Below are 25,264 nucleotides of genomic sequence, written 5' to 3' on the forward strand. Positions count from 1 at the left end.
GGAGAATTTGATTGAAATAAGTGATAAGACTGCTTATCAGGGAGGGGGACTGGGGGTCTAGCTGAAGGTGAGGGAAAGAGCATGAAGGAGGGGTGATCTGGCTGCAGGTGAGGGAAGAAGCCCAGGGGTGTGTGGCTGCAGCCAGGAGCGGGGAAGGTCTATCTGTAGGTGAAGGAGGGGGGTTCGGGTCAGGAGTCTGGTTGAAGAAAGAGCAGGGGTGATCTGGCTGCAGAATGGGGGGAGGGGGTTGGCTGTAGGAGAGGGAGGGGTGAGTCAGAGGCCTGGCAGCAGGTGAGGCAGGAGGGTCTAACTACAGGTGAGGGGGTCTGGCGGTAGGTGAGGCAGGAGGCAGGCTTCTGGCTGAGGAGTTCTGGCCCCAGCTGAGGCAGGGGACTGGGTGGGACTGGCTGCAGGTGAAGCAGGAAATGGGGGGGGGGTCTGGCTGCAGGTGAGGCAGGGGACAGACGTGGGGGTTAGAGGGTCCGGCTGCAGGTGAGACAGGGGACAGATGGGGGGGTTAGAGGGTCTGGCTGCAGGTGAGGCAGGGGACAGACGGGGGGGGTTAGAGGGTTTGGCTGCAGGTGAGGCAGGGGACAGACGGGGGGGTTAGAGGGTTTGGCTGCAGGTGAGGCATGGGACAGACGGGGGGGTTAGAGGGTCTGGCTGCAGATGAGGCAGGGGACAGATGGGGGGGTTAGAGGGTCCGGCTGCAGGTGAGACAGGGGACAGACGGGGGGGGGGGGGTTAGAGGGTCTGGCTGCAGGTGAGGCAGGGGACTGGGTGGGTCTGGCTGCAGGTGAGGCAGAAAATGCGGGGGGGGGCGGCTGCAGGTGAGACAGGGGACAGACGTGGGGGGTTAGAGGGTCTGGCTGCAGGTGAGGCAGGGGACAGATGGGGGGGTTAGAGGGTTTGGCTGCAGGTGAGGCAGGGGACCGACGGGGGGGTTAGAGGGTCCGGCTGCAGGTGAGACAGGGGACAGACGGGGGGGTTAGAGGGTCCGGCTGCAGGTGAGACAGGGGACAGACGGGGGGGTTAGAGGGTCCGGCTGCAGGTGAGACAGGGGACAGACGTGGGGGGTTAGAGGGTTTGGCTGCAGGTGAGACAGGGGACAGACGGGGGGGGGTTAGAGGGTCCGGCTGCAGGTGAGACAGGGGACAGACGGGGGGGGGGGTTAGAGGGTCCGGCTGCAGGTGAGACAGGGGACGGGGTATGGCCCCAGGTGAGGAGTGAGGCAGGAGGGAGGGATCTGGGTCCGGCTGTTGGTGGGATGGGGGAGGGGTCTGGTCGCCGGTGAGACAGGGGATATGGGGAGAAGGGTCCAGCTGCTGTCCACGCCGCCCACACACCCCTTTGGGGCAAACCTAGGTTCCCATGTAACACTCCGCGGGCCCCAATCCGGCCTTTGCCCCGCGCTCCGGGCCAGTGAAGACAAGGCAAAGCTCCCAGTGAGCCGAGCAGGGTCAGGACCCTGGAGCGTGGCGCTGCCCCCGGGCTCCCCGGCCTGAGCGAGCGCCCTGCCAGCCCCCCTGCACCGGGCGATGCAGCTCGCCTGGGCGCCCTGCACCCCTCTGCCGCAGGGGCTGCCTGCTGCCTGCCGGGCGGCTGGCTGGCGGGAGGGAAGGAGGCAGCTCCTTCTGGGTGCAGGGGAGGGGGAGAGGAGGCAGAGGGGATGTTGTTAAACAATCTCTTACCGTAAGAGGGAGTTGGGACTCCGATCTTTCCAGTTAATCACACAACAAACTTAGATCATCGCAATAAAAAGCAGCGCGGCTCACTCAGCCTCCTCTAGTGACCGACTGTGCACTGGGGTCCTTCCACGAGCCATCTCCTCTCCTCCTCCCTGCAGCCCAGCGGCAGCATGTGGGCCAACAAACTCCTGCCGGTCCTGCTGCTCCATCTGCTGCTGCTGCTTCCCATCACCATCCCTTTGGCAGGTTAGTTTTTTCTCTCACTTTGCCAGCGATCTCTCTTTTCTGCACCCTTTTCTTTCCTTTTCCCATTTATTATGGTGGGTGGCAATGTGCACTATTTACAAACCTTTGGGAAAGGATACAGAGAAAGTATAAAAATCTCCACCCACACCATCCTTACCTCAGTAAAACAAACACACCTACCTACTCCTTCCCAGATGGTTGCAGCGCACAAATGGTGAGTTGCAAACCAAGTGTCACTTCTAGTGGAACAATCCTTCTGCTCTGGCAAGTTGAAAGCTGCACACAGATTGCACTGGAGGGAGAAGGGATCTTATCCTTTCTGCTGGAGAATAGTTTCTGAGCACTAGGGATCTTTTGGTGTGAAAGGCAGTAGTGTATGAAATATTATACTATCTGTGCCAATTATTTTTCATCGTGTTTGTGTATTTCTGTGTATATTCTTTGCACAAACAGCCTGTATGTGTGGTTTAGCTCTGGGCTTCTGAGCCACCATTACCTTCTCACTCATCCCCATATTTAGGGGTGTCTCAGGACAGACAGGGAGCTGGATGAACTAAAAATGGTAGACAGTATTTCATGATTGCTTCTTGGAACTCTCAGCTGTTATCAGGGCAAGAAGAAACATCTGTACTTTATTGCACAGTAATAGATTAAATAACTGTGAGATAACGAACATCCAAAACATGTGATAGTATGTGCCTTGGAGTCACTGTCCAAATAGCAGGCATGTCTTTGTGCACATTAAGCAGCAGGAATATGCTATTTCTAAGCTTGAATTAATTCTAATTTAATTAGTGTCTCAATTCAGTTCCTGATGAAATTGGGGGCGTGGAAGGTGCTAGGATTGAACAATAATAAACAATCAATTCTTGGAAGCTGTCTAGTTGAATTTATTTCCTAAAGTGCTCCTTTTGATAGCGGAGGGACTGGCTTTGCATTCCTATTGGCTCTTTGGTGAGGCACTTGAGGAAAAATGTTTTACAAAGATTTCCACACACCTTTCCTTCCTTCCTTTCTTCCTTCCTTCCTTCCGTCCCCAAAGCAGTGAAGGACAGACTGCTACTCTGCTAGACAGACAGAAGGAAAAGATAACATGCAGCTCAGGGAGAAGATCTGCCAGCAGTGGGCAATATACCTGCAGAGAGCAGGAGGACAGATAAACAATGCGGAGGTCCAGCACAGACACACGCAGAGAGCCTGGAGTTGTGGGACAGGTTCTGAAGGCATAATACACAACTACCTGTTTTATAGACTGCAGTTGCACTGTGGTGTCTTGGAGGAAGCAGCTGCAGTTTCCCAAAGGCTTGTAATGGGTAAGCAGGATTTACACAGGGAACCCCCTGTCTAAGTACAGATAATCTCAAGAACTCGCTGGCTGCCTTGACCTGGGGCTCAATTCCGTGATCCCGGGATATATCTCCAGGAGGCATCCAATGTCTTCTTAAATACAAAAGAGTGATAATGAATTGCACAAATAATTTGAAACAGGATTATTTTGTGTTTTGAATGTGCAAGTCACAAATATACTGATGGTATCACTTTCAATTAATCCTGTCATATTCTTCTAAGATAAGAGCCTAATTCTGTAAGGTGCTGAACATTTCATGAGAAGTGCTGTGTGCCCTCTACTCCCATTGATTTCAAGTATTGTGGGGCTTACTCAGCAGGTGTTCTGGTATAGGCGCATGTTAGTACACTTTTTTTGTACTATTTCCTTCCCGCATGTGTCTCATAGTTTCCATGCCATTGAGCTGCGCCCAATTTGAAAAATGGTGACCTTTCCATTTCTCAGCAACACCTCTCCGTTTTCATCCCCCTTCCAACCCCTCTGCCCTCACTTTAATATTGCATCCACCCTATTGGACCAAGAAGATGAGTCTTGCCACTCATTACCATTGGACAGCTCAGTGCCATGACTCTGTTCGTTTGCTTTTTTTATTCCTATTTTCATGAAGACCATGAGTTTCATCAAAAAGGCCAAACTTGAAATTCCTGTGAGAACAAGATACATGAGGGGAAATTGTGCCATAATTTTTAAAATATCTTGTTTTTTTCATATACTAAGACGTCTCCTTGAATAATTTCTCCACTGAGGTTTTTATTTTACTGGGGATTTTTAAGAGGCCCTGTACAATCTGAAAAAAATATTCTTTATACTGTATATTAAATGCATTAGAAACTCTTCAGAAATGAAGCTATTTGACTTGTGTATTAAAACTTAGAGATAGAAGAGACTTCTTATATCTTCAGATCAACCTCCCTGCTAATGTATGAATGTCCCTATTCTGTTGATGTTAAATATGTCAAGCTATGAGGTTTATTTTTATTATGTATTGTTTGTATTACGGTTGTACCTATAAGCCCAAATAAGGCTTGGCGGTCCAACATGCTAGGTTCTATATGAACATAAGAGTCTCTGAGTTGCAGCACTCAGAAGTCAGGATACGTCAGTGGATAGAGGGAAAGAGAGAGAGAGTGAAGAATACATTACTGAGAACGTGTTGACGTGAGCCAGCAATGCCCATTATGAGAGGTCCGATTCTTTTTAAATATATAAATAATAAGATAAGAATAGATGAATGAGATAAATATGTGAAGTTCTTACTAGCCAGTTGTCCATTGGCAGTATTCTGTAGGTATCTATCATTTACACTGAGAGACTACTCTATAAGCTAATAACTTTCCTCAGGAAGTTTTCCCCCAATATTCAGCCTATTTAGATATTCTTAATAACATCCCAGTATTCCCAGTGAGTATGTCTTTTACTCTGTTAAAAAACAGACTGCTTAGCTCAATAAAAGCTGTTGAACTAAAATGACCCCCATTTTTATGAACCAGGATCACAAATTAGCACGTGGGAATGAAAAATTTATAAAAACGCATCAAATTTTCACATGAAGAGGTCTCTAACATAGGGTGACCAGATGTCCCTATTTTATAGGGACAGTCTTGATTTTTGGGTCTTTTTCTTATATAGGCTTCTATTACCTCCCCTCCCCCGTCCTGATTTTTCACATTTGCTGTCTGGTCACCGTACTCTAATCTACCATTTTTCTTAAAACCAAGTTTCACAGCATTTTCTGTAGGTCACATAAGATGAAAAGAATATGAAGTGCAGGTGTAGTACAAGATGTGGGAGAGCATTTTGTTTTTTTAACTAAAAATGCTTTATACAAATATTGGTAGCCATAGGAGAGTTGTGTGTCCATGTGGCTTGCATAACTGCATATATTTTACAAATCTAATGTGATTTATTCTCTTCCCTCCCTAGCTGTAAATATTCATTATATTATATGTCATCAGCAATGCAAAACTCTACCAGTTTGAAGACTGTATTCTTTCTGGTTAATGGAATCCATTTGGCGCAGAGTGCCAATGGCTTCTTGTTTTGCTCTCATGCAGTACAGAATTTACCCTACTTAACAGATTTTTTTTTGTTTCCATTAATATCATTTTTGTGAGCAACATAACCAGAGAAAAATAGAATAAAAAGACTTGAGATTAGGATGTTGCATAAAAACTAGGAAAAAGCCTCTTAGTGGAGAAGCTTATCTTTCATTAAGATAATACTTTAACTGAGGCCAGAGTTGGGAGGGAAATGTGCATTCTCTCTCCAGAGGATGACATCTTTCCTCTGAGTCTTTTTTCTTTCTTTCTGAGTATTATGTGCAATTTATGTCCTTCTAAGCCTTGTGAAGGAGAGGAAGGATGGCTTTGTGAGGATGATACAGGATTGGAAATCAGGAGACATGGGTCTGTCCTACCATAGTTGGAGGGCAGTCAACTCAATGGCACTCTCTCTGGACCCTGCAGAGGAGTTTTACAATTCTGTTTGTAAGGGTGGGTTTAGAGTCTTGTACTTCTCCCCCCAGCATTCACGTTGTGGGGCTACCCTGCAGTAGCAATATCAGGAGGACCAACAGCCAGAATTCCTCCTGGGTCACTCAGGAAGAACACATTACAGCGACAGCTTTGCCATCTTCTAAATGGGAGCAGTACACACTGTCTGCAGTCCCTGAGCAAATCTTCTAGAAAGCATGAAAAGGGGTGGGTCACGTTCCCACCTCATCTGGGGGAGGCCAGTGCTACCATGGAGCTGTGGCTCTGCTCCCCAGCCGCTCTGTGGTTGCCCAGTATGCAGGGATTCTAGAACGGGGGAGGTGGGCTTCCTTGCATCCTTTCCCATTGCCTGGATACCCAGCAACCACCAAGCTCCTTTTCCAGAAGAATGTACACAACACACTGCTGGAGGTGAAAGAAACACCAAATGCTTGTAAAGATTGTTGCTTTCACTGTGGACGGTAGTGTGACATGGTGGGGATTTATTTCTGTGTTAAATACAGTGCTTTGAAGGCTACAGATCTCAAAAGAAAAGACTCGTTTTATAGTCGGAGGTTAGATACAGTCGGTCAGAGTACATGCTGCCAAACAGTCAGTTCTTCTAGTCTGTCCCAGCATCCTGCTGAGGAGATAACCTTTTCCTGGAAGAAGGGATGTCCTTATGTATATACCATCTGACTTTAGAACACATTATCTGCTGTCACCATTATCTTTAGTCTAATGGGCTTTGGTACAGATGAGTTGTGAGGACAGGACTTACTGAATTTGAAACTCAGGTTTCTAATAAAAGGTTAATCCTGGTGCCTGCTACTGGGGTGCCTGTTGTAGGAAGGAGTCACTGGTAAAATAAACAATAGCAATGAACAATAAACAAAAAACAGCCTCCCTCCTTTCTCCCACCATCTCGACAACTGGCCTAAAAAGCAACTGTAAAGCACAAAAATAAGGACAAAACATATATGTTTGTTTTTTCCAGATTGTTGTTACAGAAGCACCTATCCTTTGTCAGTACCTTTTTTTGCTAAGAGAAAACTTTGGAAATTAAAATGATCCCAGTGCCATTCTGTATTGTTTTCAGGCAGCATTCTGAGGGAAGCACTTAACTGTGACAAGCTAGGGCTGACTCTCTGTATGGCCTCCTTGTTTTATTGAGTGACTTTCCATCTGTACAATTGTCTCTGTTTTCTTGGATCTGGGCAAACCCTTTTTTCACAAAGCTGGTGGCCTACATAACTAATCTCACTGAACCCAATCTTGTCATTTTTTTCATATTCAATTTAAAGTTTTTTTTCTTTGTCACATTGCAGAACTTTATGCAACTTCTCTTTGTGCTGATCATTTTTGCCCCAAACCAGCAGTCATGGGCAATTATTAATTTCATCCATATACACAAAGCTCTGGGACGTCTCTAGTGCTGAAGTAATTCTAAAGAGAAGTCACTTAAACATATCTACCAAAAGGGATGAGGAAAAGGCCAATATTATACTTTCTCTGTTGATCTGGGTCTGCCAAAAACTGTGGCTTACATCCAAAACTGAACAGACCTGAATTTAGTAGTCCTGGAATGACCTTCTCAAACTATGTTTGATGACACTGTTAAAAACTGTTGATTCTACACAAATCTTTAACAGGTTTGATTTTATGATGACGACCATGTTGTTAACCCAATCGGTTGTTATCAGAATTCTTTCAATAATGTCTAATTTTGCTGCTGGTTAAATTTAGCTTTTACTTTCTATATGTATTTGTGTTGGCATGCTGGAACCTGTATTAATATATGATATACCCAGGATGTATAATATCCTCGTAGATTCTAGTCCATTTATAAACCTCATTGAATTCTTTAAGAATATCTTTTTCATCCTGTTTTGTAGACTAGTTCTACACCCATTTGATCATATGTATTTGCACACTGCTCTTCAATACAAGTATGGTATTTGTGTTGCATAGTTTCAAACTCTAGTGACTGCTAACTCTTCTTATATAAACATGCCAGTGTGGCTTTGCTACATGGGCTCATTTTGTGTGCATTCTCAAACATGCTTTTTTATTTTAACAGTGTGCTATCACTGTATATACTGCACTCAGCTCCAGTATCTATTTTGAAATCTATATTTGGTCATTTATTTCCTTTGTCAGAAATTGGTCTTTTGCATAATCTTGTGTAACACCGACATGGGCGGGATCAAACTGGGGACCTCTGGAGCTTAGTGCATGAGCCTCTACCTCATGAGCTAAAAGCCAACTGCTTATTAGTTAAGGCTGTAGAGCAAACTCGTTAATCTCTCTCTCTAAGTGGTCTCGGTGCCACTAAATGGGACAGAACACCACATCCAGGAGGTGTGTGGATTACACTTGCACTGTAAATGTTATTGAGACTTAACCAGGAAACTCTGTTTCTACATCATCACCATTTGGCTTTCTTCTTCAGCTGTATATTTGTTAACATATTTTGCCTTTGTATTTCTTTTGCAATTTGGACTGTGTGTGGCATTCTCTTGCAGAATGGTTGCTCTCTTGTTGGATAATTTGCATGATATACTGTGGTTGTTTTCACATTTATTCCAAACAAATATAATCTTTGCCATTTGTTTATTCTGCCTCTGTGCCTCAGTGAACATTTATTTTAATTAGATGCAGTTCAGTCCTTTCATTGCTTGCTTCTCCATTCATTTGGGAAGCATAGTTTACATTAGCCCTGTATTTAATTACTGTTCTTTGCAAAGTTAAGTTCTTTTCTTAATCTTACTTTGAACTGGTTATCAGTAATACCACAAATAATTTACTCACTAATTAGTCCATCTGTTAACTGTTCAAAGTCAGGTGACTTAGTTTTATTACTTCTGTCTGTGATCGTTATCATTCATATAATGATCAATGGTCTCACCTGGCAGCAGGTGTCTTGTATTGAGGATGTGCCTTTCCGAAGTGTGGATCAAAATATTCTTGACATTTTTGAATGACTTGGTCTAGTTTGCTATTGATGGAAATATGTGTAGATCTCCAGTATCTATGGCCTTGCCGCATGTAGTAGTGTGGAGGATTTTACCCTCTGAAGTATCTCTTCATTACAACTTGGAAGAAATAAAGTCATACGAATTAGCAACATTCTCAAGTAGAATCATGAACCCCCATTTTACAGAAACCTTGGAGGACATCTGAAAACTCAGTAAAAACTGGATATTTGACTAAATGGAGGTTGCTGGAGAGCTTCAGTTCTGCTCTACAAGTCTGAAGTTACTCTATGGCTGTGTACTGTATGGCTGTGTCTATAGTAGAAAAAAGGGTGTTTTTGTTTTTTTTTTTATAAAGAGATAGCTATTTTATTGTAAAATCCTAATGTAGACAAGGTAGCTTTAAATTTGTTAGTCTCTAAGGTGCCACAAGGACTTCTCGTTGCTTTTACCTTCATGTAGATGGTCAAGGTAATCCATAGGTCCTCCTCTGCCCCCTAGATTTACCTCCACAAGCTACATTGAAGTAAAACTACCATTATGTTGAGGTTGCCTTGTTTACACCTGGATTTTACAACAAGAGGACTGACAGGAGATAGTTATCTTGTTTAAATAAACAAAAAATCAAAAACAAACCAAAACACAACATCTTATTTGCTAGTGAAGGTAAGCTGTAGAACAGTGATTCTCAAAGCCAGTCCACCACTTGTTCAGGGAAAGCCCCTGGTGGGTCGTGCCAGTTTCTTTACCTGCTGTGTTTGCAGGTTCGGCCGATCGCTGCTCCCACTGGCCACGGTTCGCCGCTCTAGGCCAATGGGGCTGCGGGAAGAGTGGCCAGCACGGCCCGCACCGCTTTCCGCAGCCCCCATTGGCCTGGAGTGGCGAACCGCGGCCAGTGGGAGCCACGATCGGCCGAACCTGCGGACACGGCAGGTAAACAAACTGGCCCAGCCTGCCAGGGGCTTTTCCTGAGCACGCGACGGACCAGCTTTGAGAACCACTGCTGTAGAAGACTGAAGCTAAGCTTATGGGTAAGGCCCTATTTAACTTGCGATATTGTGGAAATTGAGGATTCCGCAGTATTAGGCTTCCACTGCAATTTTGACAGCAGGAGCCTCGCCCTGTTCGGGGCAGACAGTGGGAGCCCCGGCCACCCCAGGGCTGAGAGCAGAAACTTTTGCTCTCAGCCCCACGCAGCCACTCTCAGCCCCGGTGGCTGACAGTGGGAGCCCCCGCTCTCAGCTCTGTGTGGCTAACGAGATAATCACGGAAAAGTAATGGACTTTATTACTGCAAATAATAAGGTCCATTATTACTTTTCTGCAATTTTGCATGGCTTGTCCGCAACTCAGCCGCAATTTTTTGACAATCATCCCTCAATTCACGTAGGGTCTTACTTATGAGGTATCTAAGCACTGCATGATTACATTTCTGCTGAGCTATGTAGCGCTGCTCCTGCAAAACTCACCTTCAGAGTTGTGGATTGTCAGGGCTACTCATGTTATAAATTTCTGACTTGCTCAGTAAAAAAACATGCTTCAGTATAGGCAACAAGAGGAAATAAGCCGTTCTCAGTTAACCAGAAGTTTTGGTTACTCAGAGTTTAGAGAGTAGGGATGAATTGTAATTACATGTGGCTAGGCAAGCCATTCATTCAGTTTTAAGATGGACTGGCCTGTTTGTGTATGGTTTGTCCACATCGAGTACTGACATAAAACTGGAAGTGGTTTTATCTGCTATCATGAAGAGAGGGCACCATTTTACAAAGCATGACACTCTGTCCTCACTAGTGAGACTTGCACGCAGGGTTTGTGCGAAATCATGCTGGCAGGTGGGGCAACTGAGGGGATGTCCTGTTTTCTGGAGATGCATCAGTGACCATCCTACATCATTTACTGATTACAGCCCAGTGTTTGAGAGGCCCTAATCTAATAGAGAACATTTCTTGAGAATTGTTTAAGATTACGCAATAAATCTGTTTTATTATTTTTAAAGTAAAAGTTCTTTTTTTTTTTTTATTACTAGAATGATAAGCATTCATGGTTAAAATTCATCTCTGGTATAGCTCTGTTTGCTGTAATGGAGTTACACAAAGGATTAATTTGATCCTTTCCTCTTGCATTGCAATCAGGGCCACAGAATGTAGTTGTTTAAGATCTAAAGTAAATCGGGTTGTTAGAAATTGCTGGATCAAACTCTTAATCCTCTTTGGACAACTGTTCATTTAAAAAAAATAAAACAATGTTACAGTACTTTTAGGCTGAGCTAAGCTACTTCACTTTTGTATCCAGCTCTCTCATGCTAGCTAGTGACAGTTTAAGAACCCATTATCATATGGATTTATGATAATGACACTTATCAGTGGATGGGAAATGTTATCAGCAGAAACCGGAAAGAAATACTTTGATATTACTGAATGGATTCTCACCTTCATTTGTCAGAGAGATCTTGGCTCAGGCGCTATATAATCATAATTCAGCAATAATAAAGAAATCTCATAAGATATGCATTTTCAACATTTTACCACCTTTTGCTTAAAAGGATCACTTTACTGTGTTAGTTCTGGCACATGAGAATGAAATGTGTGTTGCAGTGCATTGACTTTAGAATCCGTATTGTGGAAAAGGCAACTTCATTTAAGCTGCCTTCTTTTACACAGGGGGCTCTCCATAAATTTTCCCCCTTAGCATGTGATTAATTCTGTATCCACTGAATGGCAGGAGCTGCAGAAAAAGAAGTGTGGAACTAGGGAATCTATTAATATTTTCATTTTAAACAAAAGCTTTTTCACATAACAACAACCCATGAGTGTAATCAGTACCACCGGTAAAAGAAGTCTATATTAACCTGCCCATTACTGGCAATGATTGTACTTTTGTCTCTGAAAAATAAATGAATATATTATATATGTAGCTATATTCCATTGTTCAACTTGTGCAGTTTGAAATGAGAGGTGGCAGAGTGAAGATTCTGTATGGATTTGTTGCAGGAGGAGAATTCTGTTTTTAATACCTGAAGCTTGGTGCAATCTGATCTAAAGGCAAAAGTAGGGTTACCATATTTAGTGCCTCCGAAAGGAGGACACTTTAAAGGGGCCCCAGCCCCGCCCCCTCCCCAACCCCGCCCCCTCCCCAAAGTCTCCGCCCCCTCCCCTGCTTCCCGCGAACATTTGAGTCGCGGGAAGCCTGAAGCAGGTAAGGGTGTGTGTGTGTGTGGGGGGGGAGGAGGCGCGGCCCACCCCCGGCACCGCAGGTCCCCAGCCCGTCCCCCGAGCCCCCGGCCCGGCCCCGCCGGCCGAGCCCCCGACCCCGCCGGCCGAGCCCCCGACCCGGCACCCGAGTCCCCGGATGGGCCCCCCGTGTCCCCGGCCCAGCCCGGCACCGGCCCCCCCCGAGCACCACCGGCCGAGCCCCCGGCCCGGCACCCGAGCCCCCGGCCCGGCACCCGGCCCCCCCGAGCACCGTCGGCACCCGGCCCGGCACCCGGCACTAGGGTTACCATATTTCAGCGAGCAAAAAAGAGGACAGGAGGAGCCCCGCCCTAGCCCCGCCCCTGCCCCTCCCACTTCCCGCCCCCCCTGACCTCCCAACCCTCCCCCCATTCCTTGTCCCCTGACTACCCCCTCCTGGGACCCCTGCCCCTAACTGCCCCCCAGGACTATCTAAGCCTCCCTGCCTCTTGTCCCCTGACTGCCCCAACCTTTATCCACACCCCCACCCCCAGACAGACCCCTGGGACTCCCACGCCCCATCCAACCACTCCCCACCCCCTGACAGCCCCCCCCAGAACTCCCAACCCATCTAAACCCCTCTGCTCCCTGTCCCCTGACTGCTCCGATCCCTCTCCCCACCCCTGCCCCCTGACAGCTCCCCCCCAGAACTCCCAGCCCCCTACCCCCCCCGCTCCTTGTCCCCTGACTGCCCCCTCCTGGGACCCCTGCTCCTAACTGCCCTCCAGAACCCCACCCCCTACCTAAGACTCCCTGTTCCTTGTCCCCTAACTGCCCCCTCCTAAGACCCCCCCCCAACTGCCCACCAGGACCCTACCCCCTACCTGTACCCTGACTGCCCAAAACTTTCTCCATTCCCCCCCAAAAGCCCCCCCCCGTTTCTTGACTGCCCCCTCCAGAACCTCCCTGCCCCTTCTCCTGCCCCCCCTTACCCTGCTGCTCAGAACAGGGTGTTGGGCTCTGTGCGAGCCGGACACGTGGCTGAGCTCCCCAGCACAACAAAACCCGGTCCCTGGCCCTGCACAACAAAACCCGGTCCCTGGTCCGGACCGGGTTGCAGGGGAGAGCTGCGCCCTTGTATCAGCACAAAGTGCTCTCGCTCCCGTTTTGCTACCCGGCATGGCAGAAACCGCTCCCAGTTGCAAAAGGGGAGGGCTGCACTTTGTGCTGAGACACTTGCTCAGAATGCAGGGCGGAGCTCCTCTCCAGCTGCTCCGGAGTCCAGCCCGGGACTTTCCTGCAGCCCTCCCAGCCGCTCGCTCTGCTGTGCCGGGGGAGGGGGAAATCCCGGACATTGTGAGTGCTTTACAAATTCCCCCCGGACGCTATTTTTAGCACAAAAAGGAGGACATGTCCGGGTAAATCCGGACGAATGGTAACCCTACCCGGCACCCGAGCCGCCGGCCGAGCCCCCCGGCCCGGCCTGGCACCGGGCCCCCCCGAGCACCGCCGGCCGAGCCCCCGGCCCGGCCCGGCACCCGGCCCCCCCGAGCACCGCCGGCCGAGCCCCCGGCCCAGCACCCGGCCCGGCACCCGGCACCCGAGCCGCCGGCCGAGTCCCCGGGCCCCCCCGAGCACCGCCGGCCAGGCCCCCCGAGCCTCCGGCCCGGCACCGGGCCCCCCCGAGCACCCGGCCCGGCACCCGAGCCGCCGACCGCATGTCCGATTTTCCCGGACATGTCCGGCTTTTTGGGATTTCCCCCCGGACGGGGATTTGGAGCCCAAAAAGCCGGACATGTCCGGGAAAATCCGGACGTATGGTAACCCTAGCAAAAGCAAACCAACCCAACCCACTTTAAACTATTTTGAGGAGCCCAAGGGGTAATTCATCTCTTGGCAGGGCTGGCTCTAGGCACCAGCAAAGCAAGCAGTTGCTTGGGGCAGCAGATTTGCAAGGGGTGCAAGAATCCAGCATGGGAGCTGAGAACCAACAGGGGGCCCTGGGAGCTGTAGTTCCTTGGTTAGCTCCCTGCCAATAGAGCCAGCCCTGGAGCAGGGAAAGAACTACATTTCCCAGCATTCCTTTGGCCACCAGCAAGAGGAAAGGGTGGGGGAAGGAGTATGGAACTGAAATCTGCAGCTTGCTGTGAATGGTAGGAACAGAACCAGCTCTAGATTTTTTGCCGTCACCCCGCATCCCTGTATTGCCCCAGCCCTGGCCCCCACCTGCACTCCCCTGCTGCCCCAGCCCTGTGCATCCCCTCCCACACCCCCTGCCGCCCCAGCTCTGGCCCCCACCTGCACTCCCCTGCTGCCCCAGCCCTGGGCTCTCCCCCCACCTCCTGCTGCCCCAGCCCTGGGGTCTCCCCCCCAACATCCCCAGCTGCCCCAGCTCTGGCCCCCATCCGCACCTCATGCCACCCCAGCCCTGGGCTCTTTCCCGCCCACACCCCCTGCTGCCCCAGCTCTGGCCCCCACCTGCACTCCCCTGCTCCCCCAGCCCTGGGCTGTCCCCCAAAGAAGGAATTGGGGGGACTAAATGGATGATGCACCTCTCTATCTGAAGCCTAGCAAGGGAGGTATGTAGATCCCACTAGAATTTAAAATGAAAAGTAAGGGAGGGGAGGCTCTGGATCTGGGCAGCTTTAGATACAGTACCAGGAACTTAGGAGGATTTCCACTTCTGAGCCATGAAAGCAGAAATTGACTTTTCCTTTCCAGATATAGCTAATATTCAGAAAGGGAATCTAGCACCTACCTTCCAGATTTGAACACCCTCAAAATCCAGGAATGCTCAAACTCAATTTGGGCAGCAGTTACTTCATTTCCCCCAAATCAAATACACTGATCCACTGTAACTTGCTGTAGAAAAAGTAGAATAAATTGAGCAAGAAATGCTTCTCAGTGGTTATTAGGACTGGAATTGCTATTTTCAACAGCCATTGCTTTTTTTTTTTTTTTTTTTAAGTTTTAGTTTTATTTGTTTAAAAGGAAGACCGTGATAGTGCATTCCCCATAGAAACAAAGAATGGAACAATAGAATAATAAAGGCATCTCAACTTCTTCTCATTTATGTAGGACAGTCTTATAATATGCATCCAGATATCCTCCAGTCACACAAGCTGAAAATTGTTCCACTTTACTGCAGTTCTGTAACCATATGGGAACCAGTCCTGTCTGTGTTCTGTGCACATCCAAAATTCCCGCTGAATGACCCGCCCTGGGAGTGAGTTACCAGTGACCCAGGGCTGGGGTGGCAGGAGGGTGCAGTTGGTGGGGGGGGGGGGAGGGGGAGAGCCCAGGGCTGGCATCGGAGGCAGCCAAAAATTTTTTTGCTTGGGGCAGCAAAAAACCTAGAGCCAGCCCTGTCTCTTGGATGGTTGGTTGAGCAGCATCCAGTGAAGGAATGAGCTCATCATAGACTTCCATATAACGGGATGGTGGACTTTTAATCAGGGTCTCCTGGGAACCCTCCTGTAGTTGGTAGAAGTCTGTTCTGAGACACGGGGTCTGATTCTCTTCTGCCCTGCCTCTTGTTTAGTCATTTACACCACTGCACAATGAATGTAAAATGCTACCATTCTGACCTGGGAGCATTTTAAACTCACCTTGCACTGGCACAAATAACCTACACATGGTCCAAGGTAATGAAGAATCAGGCCTGTGGTCTATATTTGCAAAAAGTAACAGGCTCTATTGAACCTCTTTTATAATCTAATTGCTGCTGAGCATCTTTTGTAACATGCATTGCTGCAACTTGTACAGAGGAGAGAAAAAAGTAAAGCTTGAAATATAAGTGATGTGCTCCTGGCACCGACTCTTGCCTACTTCTTTAGACTAGTGTCTTATACAATTGTTTAACTGAAGTTATCTGCTGTATTTTTAAAAGATCTCTGTGTTTGAATGAATGCAGATCAATGACTGCAAGTGACATTTTCCCCTCCATGCTGTGGGAGCTGATGTGGGTTTGGTTTCTTAATAAACTTCATACATTGTTGAGTGAAATCATTATCTTGATTGCTCTCTTTAAAGGTGTGTCTTTTCTTTTATCTTATTGGGTTCTTCCACAGAGGGCAAAGGGAAAAGGAGAAATGCTCTTCATGACTTCAAAAAGACAGGCGAGACTATGCTAATTAGATCAGACCTATCGCTAGTGGGGAAAACCAAGTTGTTAAACAGCACAGAGCAATGTGCCAAGAGATGCAGCAGGAATAAAGGCTTTTCGTTCCCTTGCAAGTAAGTTATTACATCTCTAATATTTTTGTTTCATTATTAAAGTGACGTCTAGCCAAGCACATCACTTACCTTCACATCATTGGGACTGCCGCCTTGGATAGAGTGTATACCCTGACGTTTGTGTTTTGACAGCTGTGATCTTGCTCTTCGTGATCAGAGATTCTCTGGTCTTCTCAAACCCTTAACGTGAAATTGGAGGAGTTCGGATTTCTTTACCAGTGCAATCTGTAATGTTTTTTGCATACTAGATCTAAAGCAATGTGCTCAAATTAAGATGTGGATGGCTTGTTTTAGGTTTGTTGTTGTTACAGAAGAGTGAGTTTTCTCCATGTCTCCATTGCTTTTAAAATGGTTATTGTTGTACATTACAGCTACACTGCTGCAGTACCACTTTAAGCCATATTCTGCCTTCATCCTTTACATGTTACTCATGTTGACTTCAGTGGGAATTCCACACTTGGAACACAGTTAAGTGCATGGCTGAAGTTCATTGGCATGTACGTAGAATCTCTGGTACAATGTGATCAAACATTTTGGGCTGCATAATAATTACAAATTGAAACTCTGAGCGATAAATATCTTGAGGTGTCTGTTGTCTTTTTCAACACACCTTGCTGCTGATTGCTTCCCTGCCTACAGTAAGATTGATCTATACTCTCTTTTGGAATAAAACACAGTATTTTGTCCACTATGCAATGGACCTGAATTTTCCCTCTGGCCTGTATTAATCTATGGGTGTGACTACAAATGAAAGAAAATGATATCCTATCCTATCTCCTAGAACTGGAAGGGACCTTGAAAGGTCATCGAGTCCAGCCCCCTGCCTTCACTAGCAGGACCAAGTACTGATTTTGACCCAGATCCCTAAGTGGCCCCCTCAAGGATTGAACTCACAACCCTGGGTTTAGCAGGCCAATGCTGATTGCAGAGGAGAGATGCAGATAACTCCTGTGCTGGAAAATAGGATCCACCAACACTGATGGCAGTGGAAGTTTTACTATTGACTACAAATGGGACCAGAATCAGATGCTTTATTTAGAGAACCTCCTTTGCAGAGATACTCATATAGAGCCTGGTCCTTCTCCCACGAAAGTCACCAACAAGGGTGCAAGTTCTGGCCCCTGTGAAAAATGAGTGCCAGGTGGGTGTAAAATGCTACCTGATGAGAATGGTAGATAATATTTTGCACCCAACTGACACTCACTTTTCACATGGCTATGGACTTAATCCTGTCCCCAGTGTAGTAAGAATCATAACTCCCATTGTCTTCAGTGGGAACTTGATCAGGTCAGACATAAGATTCAAGACAGCATGGGATCCTGCCCATTGAGCTGAGCTGGAAGAGTGCAGAAATGGGGCCCACAATAAAATTACTGAGGTTGCATAATATAAAAATTATTTCTGAACTCTGCCAGACTTTGAACAATGCTAAATTCCTACATCTGCTCAGGAAAATTGCTTCAAGCTTTCACGAGTTGTGGCTGCCCTGGCTGCTGTGTCCTGAAAAGTAGGTTAATACATGTGTGTTATTTTAATCCATTATGAAAAATAATCTAGAACTGCTCATATTTTTTCATTACTTTCTCATTTGTGAAGGATTTTCCATCACGACTGTGGCCGTTGCATTCATTCAGGGGCAAATCCTTTCCTTTGTGCACAGCCTGAATAAAAAGGCTGTGTACTGGGGAGATATACAAGGGCTTGGGAGGAGTGGGGGACGGGAGGAATCCTGCATCCAGCTGGCAGAGTGGCAGCACTGTCCTGCTTCTGATGTGCACTTGCTTCCTGAGTTAGAATGAATGTCAGATCTGCCTAATCATGGATCCACAGGCCCAGCATCTACTGCTTCCCTAGGCTACCACCCCCTCCCCCCACAGTGTCAGACAAAGATTTCCATGATGCACAACTCCATGCACTGTAGGAAAAAGCCTTGCCTAGGCTCCCAGAAACCAGCCCTCTCAGGCAGCATTAACTGGACTCATTTTATGTATCCAGGGCCCTCAATTGGTACGTCTGGGTTTTGGCCCTAAGCCAATTGATACAGTATTTGGCCCTAAGTATTGATATAAAGTGCACAGAGGGCAACAGGATTTCTTTAATGCCAGTGAAAAATAAATGTTTAGAAATGAATATAAATATTTAAAAGAATCAATGTTTAACTTTCCCCTTAGAGTTTGGAGCCCAATCCTCAGCATTGTGCTAGTGTGTGACAATAAAAAATGAAAATGACTATATACATAAGATAAAATTGACCAGTGAAGCTGTGAGAATAATTTACTTTTTGGTTCACTGTCAGTTCCAATCATCATCATAATAATAAAAAATAATTTTGGGGAGTGTAACAGCTCTGAAAATGTGGTCAGGAAAAGGTTGTTAGAAATCTTTGTGTGGAGAGGGCAAAAGCTAGACTAGAAAATATCCAAGATGAAGCTGGAGGAGGTACTCAAGGAAATGGTTGCAAATGATGCATTCAGTGAGTTTAGAAGTGAAGAGAAGAAGGGAAATGAGAATATATTTGGAGAGGCAGATGGGGGTCAATGGTTGATTTTTGTCAGAAAAGAGATCAGATATGGCATCTTTAGGAGAACTGGGTAGAAAAGAGGCTGAAGAAGTGGCAGAGGGATTCAGGTTAGCAGTTTGGAGGGGTTGGAGTCCAAAGAACAGGTAGAGTGGTTAGAGAAGGGATGAGAAACGGTGGTGGTGGTGATGGGGGAGAAGGTGAAGGGGTGAGAAGTCGCATCTTATCTTATAACATTTTTTCTTTGAAAAAGGCAATGACATCTTGCAAAGAGACAGTGGTTTGTGGCATTAGGATATGTGGGATTTTAGGAAGGAGTCAAGATTTTTAAAGTCTATTAATAAGGCTGCAGAAATAGTGGGAGTCAGTAAAGCTGGAGAAATGGTGCTATTTTGGGAAAGAATAAAGTGGAACTGAAGGAGGAGTGGACAAATCTGTAGCAGAGGAAGTCTGGTTGGTCATGAGATAGTAGATAATGTTTTCACCCCTCAGCTCACAGATAGCCGAGGGCTGAGTAGCACCAAAGCAGAGTGGAGAAAGCAAATGTTGGAGAAGAAAGAGGCTGAGTTTAGAGGGACATACTTTGCAGTGGGAGAGAAGAGGCAAAGAAGTCAGGAGTGGAGTGGAATGAAACAACAGCAAAGGACAGGGATGGGAGGAAAAGGGATTATCATAATTGTAATAATTAACAATAATATTCCTGACTCCGCTTTGAGCTTCCATTTATCTTTAAGAAATATGAGTGAAATACTTTCTACACCCCTGTGAGGCATGCAATTTTCAATTAATGTTTGAGATCCTGGGGTGGAAGATTTCGTCTAGGTACAGGGTATTGTCATTATTTTCAACTTCATCAGCCACATTCATATCTAGTGTAAGTCCACTGAATTGAAGTCAACTGAGTTGCATCTAATTATATGAGGAATGAATTTGGCCTATGCGGTTCAATGCAGTATATCCCCCTCTTTCTTTCCACACCTCTTATAGCAGAAGGGAATGTCTTTTTTAGAAAAGAGCACAACTGGGGCTTCATGTACTGCCTCAGCCACATTAGTCTTACTTTTAAAATAGAGATTTTTAATGACAAGTGAAACCTGAAATTAGTGCAAGCAGCAAAACTGGTGTTTAGTGCTACAACCACAACCACTTAATTTCTTTGTTTCTGTATGCTTGTCAGCACAGTCATCGGTTTAAATACCAATTTGGCTGCTTCTGTGCGTTTCCCAGTAAAAATGGATTTAGTATCATAGTATATTCATTGGTGTGTCATCTGTCATTGCTGTAAACCATGTAGGATTCCTTTCCTCATTGAGATTTTCGTTTCAGGGCCTTTGCTTTTGACAAAGCTACAAAACGATGCCATTGGTTCTCTTTCAATAGCATGACGAATGGAGTGAGGAAGAAGCAAGACCATGCGTTTGATCTATATGAAAAGAAAGGTAACTGATTTATTCCCCAAGCACAGTGCTACGGAGAAGGGAGTCAGCAAGTGACCTTTATGACTGTGTGTCTTACCCGAGGAAAGGATGGTTTGTGCATTCGAGGAGCTGATGTGTTGTGCCTTAAAACTCTCTGTTTAAAAGATACCCTTTATCTTTGCTGAGATACACAGCTCAGTGATGAACTGTATATGTAAGAGCCTCAGTTTTGTGTCCTTTGGTATTTATGTCGCATATTATGTGCTGGATTGCACTGCTGCTTACTTTACTATTTAAGGGCCTAATCCAGTGGGTTATTGCCATAGGATTTAGTGTTGCTCCTGTTTGGGTCACTGATGTCAGTGTGAGTTGAACGTGCTCAGCACGTACTTTTGGTAAATGAAACATTTCAATTACCTTTTCAGAAGCATTTTGGATAATGTTTAGGATTAAGTATTTTGAAAAAAAAAAGGCACTTCTTTGTGGAAACGTTAAAAATTATGACATGACATTATCATTGTTCTTTAGCTTTTGCACAAAAAGCTGTATGCCTTTCTAGGAAAAAAAAAACAAAAAACTTTTCTGGAAAAAAAAAAGGTTACTTTTTCAACAAAAATCCTTTTCGTTCAAAAAATGTTTACCAGCTCTCATTTTCAACAAGTAAACAAGACTTTCCACTAGGTTCTTATTTCCCCCCCTCCATTTTCTTCCAACAGACTACATTAGAAACTGTATCATCGGTAAAGGTGCAAACTACAAGGGAACAATATCAGTTACCAAAAGTGGCATCCAGTGTCAGGCATGGAATTCTATGATACCCCACGAGCACAGGTAAGCATAGTCTGAACATAAGAAGGGCAGACGCTTTTGGAACTCTGCTGGTATCCTGTACGTTGAAGTTAGGGAACATGGAGTACAAGCATGTATGGTGGGGTCTAGCTCCTGATTCATTTTTAATTTTACAAATGAGTAATGGGTCTTTGACCCTACTCTTCTTCCAACACGTCAGGCATTTCACCTTTCAGTCTCTGAAATGACTGGACCCAGAAATATTAGGCATTTTCTAACTGGGACCTTTCCAGTTACCAACCTATATTTAAAATGAAGGATTTTGGGGATAGAGGGTAGTCTAGATTCTGAATTCAGTTATACCATTGAGTAACTGAGTTGCTCCATTGAATTCTGTAACCTAGTTATGGCCTAATTCATATCCCGGATCAAACAATTAAGGAAGTCCTAGGAGCCACAAACTTTCTCAGAGTGCTTCTTTGTGCTTCTGGCTGCTGCTGGGTGGAAGGTGGAAAGAGTTGGGATGTATTTCTGGAAGGAAATTGCTACTGGGGGTTGGGCGGAGGCAAGTGCTGCTGCACGACGATTACTCAGTGGAGGATGCTGCTTCTGGAATGAAACTTAGTGGAAGCCTGGTGGGTGATGGGTGTAGGATTTCTAACCTGTTCCACACTTCGCTCTGAAGGAAGGTGCTGATTAAAGGTGTGTCCAGCCAGCCGAGTGCTATGGGCCAAGCAGTTGGCTCCACAGCAGTTTTAAGCAGTGGCTTGTCTTGTAGCTGAGGACCGTGAAGAGAGGACAAATGATGAGAGGTGAACAGAGGGTAGAAGCAAGGAGCTGCATTAGGGCTTGTCAGGAGGATTAAAGAGCAGTCTTCTCCTTCCTTTCTGCTGATGGCCCTAGCATCCAAATCCAGCCAATCCGTCTAACCAATTAGGCTATTTCTTTTTTAAATGGGAGTTAACCACACTGGAGTCTTAATACCAACCCTGGGAGCCATCAAAATCTATATATTTTTTAAGTCAGTGTATCATATATTTACAGCTATCTATACATATTATGGATGAGATGATCCCTTCTAGACATTAGAGATCTATAATTTGATGCTAAAGACGCAAGAGCCAAGTTCTGCCCTCATTTACACTGAGAAGTGAAGTAACTCCAGATTTACATTAGTGAACAATAATTGAGAGCAGAATTTGTCCCTTAAATTTGCAGTGCACTGTAAAATTCTGCAACGCCCACTTTTTGACTCCCCCCCCCCCCTCCCCCAGGTCTTTGGGAAAGGGATAGTTTTACGAATATAGAGTGGCGGGTTTGGGGGTGTTAGTTTATCTGTTTTGGATGCTTACAATTGTCTCTATAGTTTGGTTCATGTTGCAAATCTTGTGGATGATAAGCTTTGTTAAAGCACCTTGAGCTTGGGATAGGTATTTGAAATCAATAAACAAATCAATGAATGACTTCCCGTTCATTTCCGGAGGAGCATTACCACTCTGTCCTTTTAAGTACGGTTTAGAAACTAACCTCACTCATGAAAGAGTTTCTCAGAGGAAGTTGGCCTTAAAGTGGAGTTGCATGCAGTCTGTAGAGGATTTGAGAGTACTGGCTATCATTTTTAGAACTAGTCATAATAAATGCATGAAGAATTGTTTTGGTTTATATTTCCTTTCAGATTTAGGATTACATATATAATATATACGATTAAATAATAACACAGCAATAGTTGGAGAATGGTACAATAGCTATAGGACTTAATTCTTGAGCTTAGGGCCTGATCCTGAAAGGAATTCAGAGTCCTTAGCTCACACTTGAGACCTCAGCACTCATTACCTTTCAGAGTCATTCTCAGATACTACTTTCTTCGGTGTCAGTGGCAAAACTCCCATTAACTTCAGTGGTAGCAGCATACAGAAGTTGGTTTACTGTAAATGTATTTGGTTAATATCTTTAGCAATTTTACTTTTGCATTGTAGTAATGAATTTGGATGGCTACTCATCTGAGAAGCATGCTGTGAAGCTGACTTCTTCCCGCCTTGTGCAATAGATTTTGTTTGAAAAGGTCATGATAAACAAGGTGGTCACATGCTAATTTTGTTTCTCAACATCAGAAAATTTGTTTCATCATTGGAGGTTTGAGTGAGATGGAATGGAAGCAAACAGTGGAGTGTTTGGAATTTACTAACATGTAGGGTGGGAGTTATTAGGTCAGTTTTGTCACAACATCTGGTTATCACAAGGTAGCAATTGTGGAAACAAATCTTTTTTCCATACTCATGGAAAGAAATTAAGTTTACTCATTTTGTATAAGCTTTTCCTCAAAATTTGTACTTGCTCCATACTCTGGAAGGTAGTGCTTTGATGTTAAAATGATTATGCTATTGTTACTGTTTTTACTCTATATTACAGTTGTGCCTAGAAGCCCCAACCAAATCTGAGGCCCCATTAGGGTTGCCAACTGTCTAATCATACAAACCCAAACTCCCCTGCCCCACCCCGCTCACTCCATCCCCCCTCCCTCCATCACTCACTCTCCCCCACCCTCACTCACTGTCACCGAGCTGGGGCAGGGAGTTGGGTAGCGGGAGGGGGTGTAGGCTCTGGGCTGTGGCCAAGGGGTTTGGAGTGTGGGAGGGGGCTCCGGGCTGAGACTGGGGTTGGGATATAGGAGTAGGGTGCAAGCTCTGGGAGGGAGTTTGGGTGCAGGAGGGGACTCAGGGCTGGGTCAGGAGATTGGGGTGCAGGAGGGGCAGGCTCTGGCTCGGCGGCACTTACCTCAGGTGGCTCCCGGTCGGCAGCACAGTGGGGCTAAGGCAGGCTCCCTGCCTGCCTAGCCCCGTATCATTCTCGGAAGTGGCTGGCATGCTCCTGCGGCCCCTGTGGGGAGGCAGGGGGCTCCGTGCGCTGCCCCTGCTTGCAGGTGCCGCCTCTGAAGCTCCCATTGGCCACAGTTTCCGGCCAATGGGAGCTGCGGAGTCGGCACTCTGGGCAGCATGCAGAGACCGCCTCCCCACTCCCACCCCCAGGGGCCGCAGGAATGTGCCAGCTGCTTCTGGGAGCAGTGTGGGGCCAGGGCAGGCAGGGAGCCTGCCTTAATCCAATTGTGCAGCTGGCCTTTTAGCGCCCTAAAATCTCCCAGATTGGCTTCAGTAGCCTCTGGGAGATAGGGCCTGATTCCAGGAGACTCCTGGCGAAACCTGGAGGGTTGACAAGCCTAGGCTCCATTGTTCTTGGCACTGTACAAATATAGAGTAAGAGACATTTCTTGCTCTGAAGAGATTACAGATTAAATAGACAAGGCAGACACGGGAAGGTGTGAATGATTTCAGAAATGGTTTTGATCCTGATCCTGGGGTAAATTGGATTCACTTTTGTAATGGTTATTTCTGAGCTGAGAGACTCTGTGATGGTAAAATAATAAAATGAAATACTCTAGCGTTCAGTGACACACCACTTAACACATACACGAGATGTATTCTCCATCAGAAAAGTTTGCCTAGAGCTGTCTTTATCTTGCTTTTCACTGAGCTTGTAGCTGCACATACCATACTCACCACCACACGGGTAGACAAGGTCTAAGATGTTTTGAGAGAGTTATGTGATGAAAATGCAGAAGAATAAAAAAGGAACAAATATGCAATGGGCAATGGTAAAATGAGGAAAATTATTCTCTCCAAGGACCAAGAATAGGAAAAACTCCCATTAAATTATGCTACTACATCGTGCTAATTGCAACCAGGATGTGAGTAACCGGGATATTTTCCAACTCAGTCTGTTCCAAGATTTAAGTAACCAAAGGTTAAAAAAAGACAAAAATACATTTTTGGTGGGGTGGGTGGGAGTGGGTAGGGATTTTCCTTTTTTTCCCCTTTTGTTATTCATTCATACCATGAAGTTAGCCAAGTGAGGCAGCAACTGTAAGCTGTTCTTGTATTTTTTGTATGAGTTGGATCAGTTCTGCTGTATGAGTACAACAACTGGTTAATTCAGTTTAAAGAGTAAAATGCAAGTGTAGTCTCTTCTAAATTGGGGATTTGCACTGATGACAGCCGTAGCACTACTGTACCCCCCTCCCCCAGCATAGACAAGCAGATTAGCTATTAGCTCTGGAGAATTTACCCCAGTTTCAAGCAAGGGTAAGCTCTACTAGTGCAAATAGTGTCTTTTCCTGTCTACACTGGGAGTTTCACCAGTCCCGCTACACCAATGGCTGTAATTAGAGCAAATCCCAAGTCCTAAGATACAGACTGAAGTACACACTCCAAAGGGCTCATCACTAAACACAGGAAATATATTTTTTTACTTTACTGCAGTCCTACCTCCCTATGGGAATGATCCAAAATCTATTGAAATCAATGGGAATCTTTCTACTGACTGCAGTGACCTGTGGCATCACATCTAATGCC

The 25,264-nt window shown here is 45.9% G+C and overlaps 1 protein-coding gene across 3 annotated transcripts in view; it reads left to right on the forward strand.

The window, feature by feature from the left end:
• Window positions 1-1,703: 1,703 nt before the first annotated feature.
• The window catches only part of HGF (hepatocyte growth factor), a 79,131-nt gene continuing 55,570 nt past the window's right edge, over window positions 1,704-25,264 (forward strand). For 2 of the 3 annotated variants that reach the window (XM_054017328.1, XM_054017347.1), the window contains exons 1-5: window positions 1,866-1,934; window positions 15,811-15,858; window positions 15,930-16,133; window positions 19,978-20,090; window positions 20,786-20,900. In XM_054017328.1, the coding sequence (XP_053873303.1) occupies window positions 15,815-15,858; window positions 15,930-16,133; window positions 19,978-20,090; window positions 20,786-20,900 (476 nt within the window). In that variant the 5' untranslated portion in view covers window positions 1,866-1,934; window positions 15,811-15,814. Of the gene's footprint in view, window positions 1,935-15,810; window positions 15,859-15,929; window positions 16,134-19,977; window positions 20,091-20,785; window positions 20,901-25,264 lie in introns of all 3 variants that reach the window. The other variant, XM_054017337.1, reaches the window with a different exon arrangement.

This window comes from Malaclemys terrapin, chromosome 1 (assembly GCF_027887155.1).
Source record: "Malaclemys terrapin pileata isolate rMalTer1 chromosome 1, rMalTer1.hap1, whole genome shotgun sequence".
Taxonomy (NCBI): domain Eukaryota; kingdom Metazoa; phylum Chordata; order Testudines; family Emydidae; genus Malaclemys; species Malaclemys terrapin.